At 36.5% G+C, this 1,075-nt stretch overlaps 1 protein-coding gene across 1 annotated transcript; it reads right to left on the reverse strand.

The window, feature by feature from the left end:
- Nucleotides 1-734: 734 nt before the first annotated feature.
- LOC106876600 (dynein light chain Tctex-type 5-B) lies at nucleotides 735-1,073 on the reverse strand. The gene has a single exon (XM_014925212.2). It carries the CDS (start codon nucleotides 1,071-1,073, stop codon nucleotides 735-737), a length of 339 nt encoding a protein of 112 aa, XP_014780698.2.
- Nucleotides 1,074-1,075: the final 2 nt, after the last annotated feature.

Below are 1,075 nucleotides of genomic sequence, written 5' to 3' on the forward strand. Positions count from 1 at the left end.
GTCTGTTTTCCTCTAGTTATGTCTCAGTTTTTTTCTATGTATATATGTGTTTGTTTTTGTGCCTATTTTTGTTTGTTTTTGTCTAATCACATGTATTTTCAGTTCTTTATAATCTTTTCTGTTCATTTTCCTTTGGTCTTCTTGGTTTTTATTTATTTATCTATTTTGGAAACGGAGATATTTCGTCATCTTTTATCTTCAAAGAAATTTTAATCTGGATTCAGATTCACGTGCTGCCCTATCATGACCACATCAGTAACAGTTTAAGCCAATGGTTCTCAATCAGGATCCGTACGGCCCCTGAGCGTCCATATAAGAGTTTTGGGGGTTCACACAAGCAAAACAGTAAATTGGGGATCCACCGAAGTATTTTAAGGGTCCATGAAAAATTTCGGTTTCAGATGTATTTATAGCAAGAAACACCTCAGTTTCTTTCTATAACGTTTTACATGGTTCAAACTACACAAGTAAAGCTGTAAAAAACAAAATAAGAATTTTGAAAGACTCGTGGATGTGTGACGAAAGATTTCAAGACAATTTTGAAAGAAGTTTCTATAAAACTAGTGTTTAAACATCGAATGACTATGGCGGTCCACCGGAATAAAAAATAGTTTTCAAAGCAGTCCATTGGTTAAAAACAAAACAAAAGAATTGGTTGAGAGCTGTTGGTTTAAACCGATTAAAGCTCACACCATTTCTCCTACACGACAGACTTTGTTCTAGATGTCATCCAATCATTCTGTATACATCACATAAACTGTGACAATGGCGTAAACAGAGGAATTCTCATATTTTTCCTCGTGGAATTGATCAAACCGAGGGTCCCACAAACAACGACTACCGACGTTCAAATCACACCCTTCACGACAACCGAGGACCACAAATGTGACAAGTTTGTATCGTTTGGGAACGATTATTTTTATTCGTTCATTGATCTGTTCGGCCAATGTTTTAGTCATGTGACTACTGTCAGCAGTCTCATAATTTGAACCTGCTAACTTCTTTTCCAGGATTTCACGTATGATTTTCTGTACCTCTGAGGTCTTAAGAGCTGGGGTTTTGTCTGGACCCATTC

This window comes from Octopus bimaculoides, chromosome 23 (assembly GCF_001194135.2).
Source record: "Octopus bimaculoides isolate UCB-OBI-ISO-001 chromosome 23, ASM119413v2, whole genome shotgun sequence".
In the NCBI taxonomy this organism is placed as follows: Eukaryota; Metazoa; Mollusca; class Cephalopoda; order Octopoda; family Octopodidae; genus Octopus; species Octopus bimaculoides.

What these genes read in the sequence shown, in the direction of transcription:
- LOC106876600 (XM_014925212.2), bottom strand. Translation starts at nt 1,073, where the DNA reads ATGGGTCCAGACAAAACCCCAGCTCTTAAGACCTCAGAGGTACAGAAA.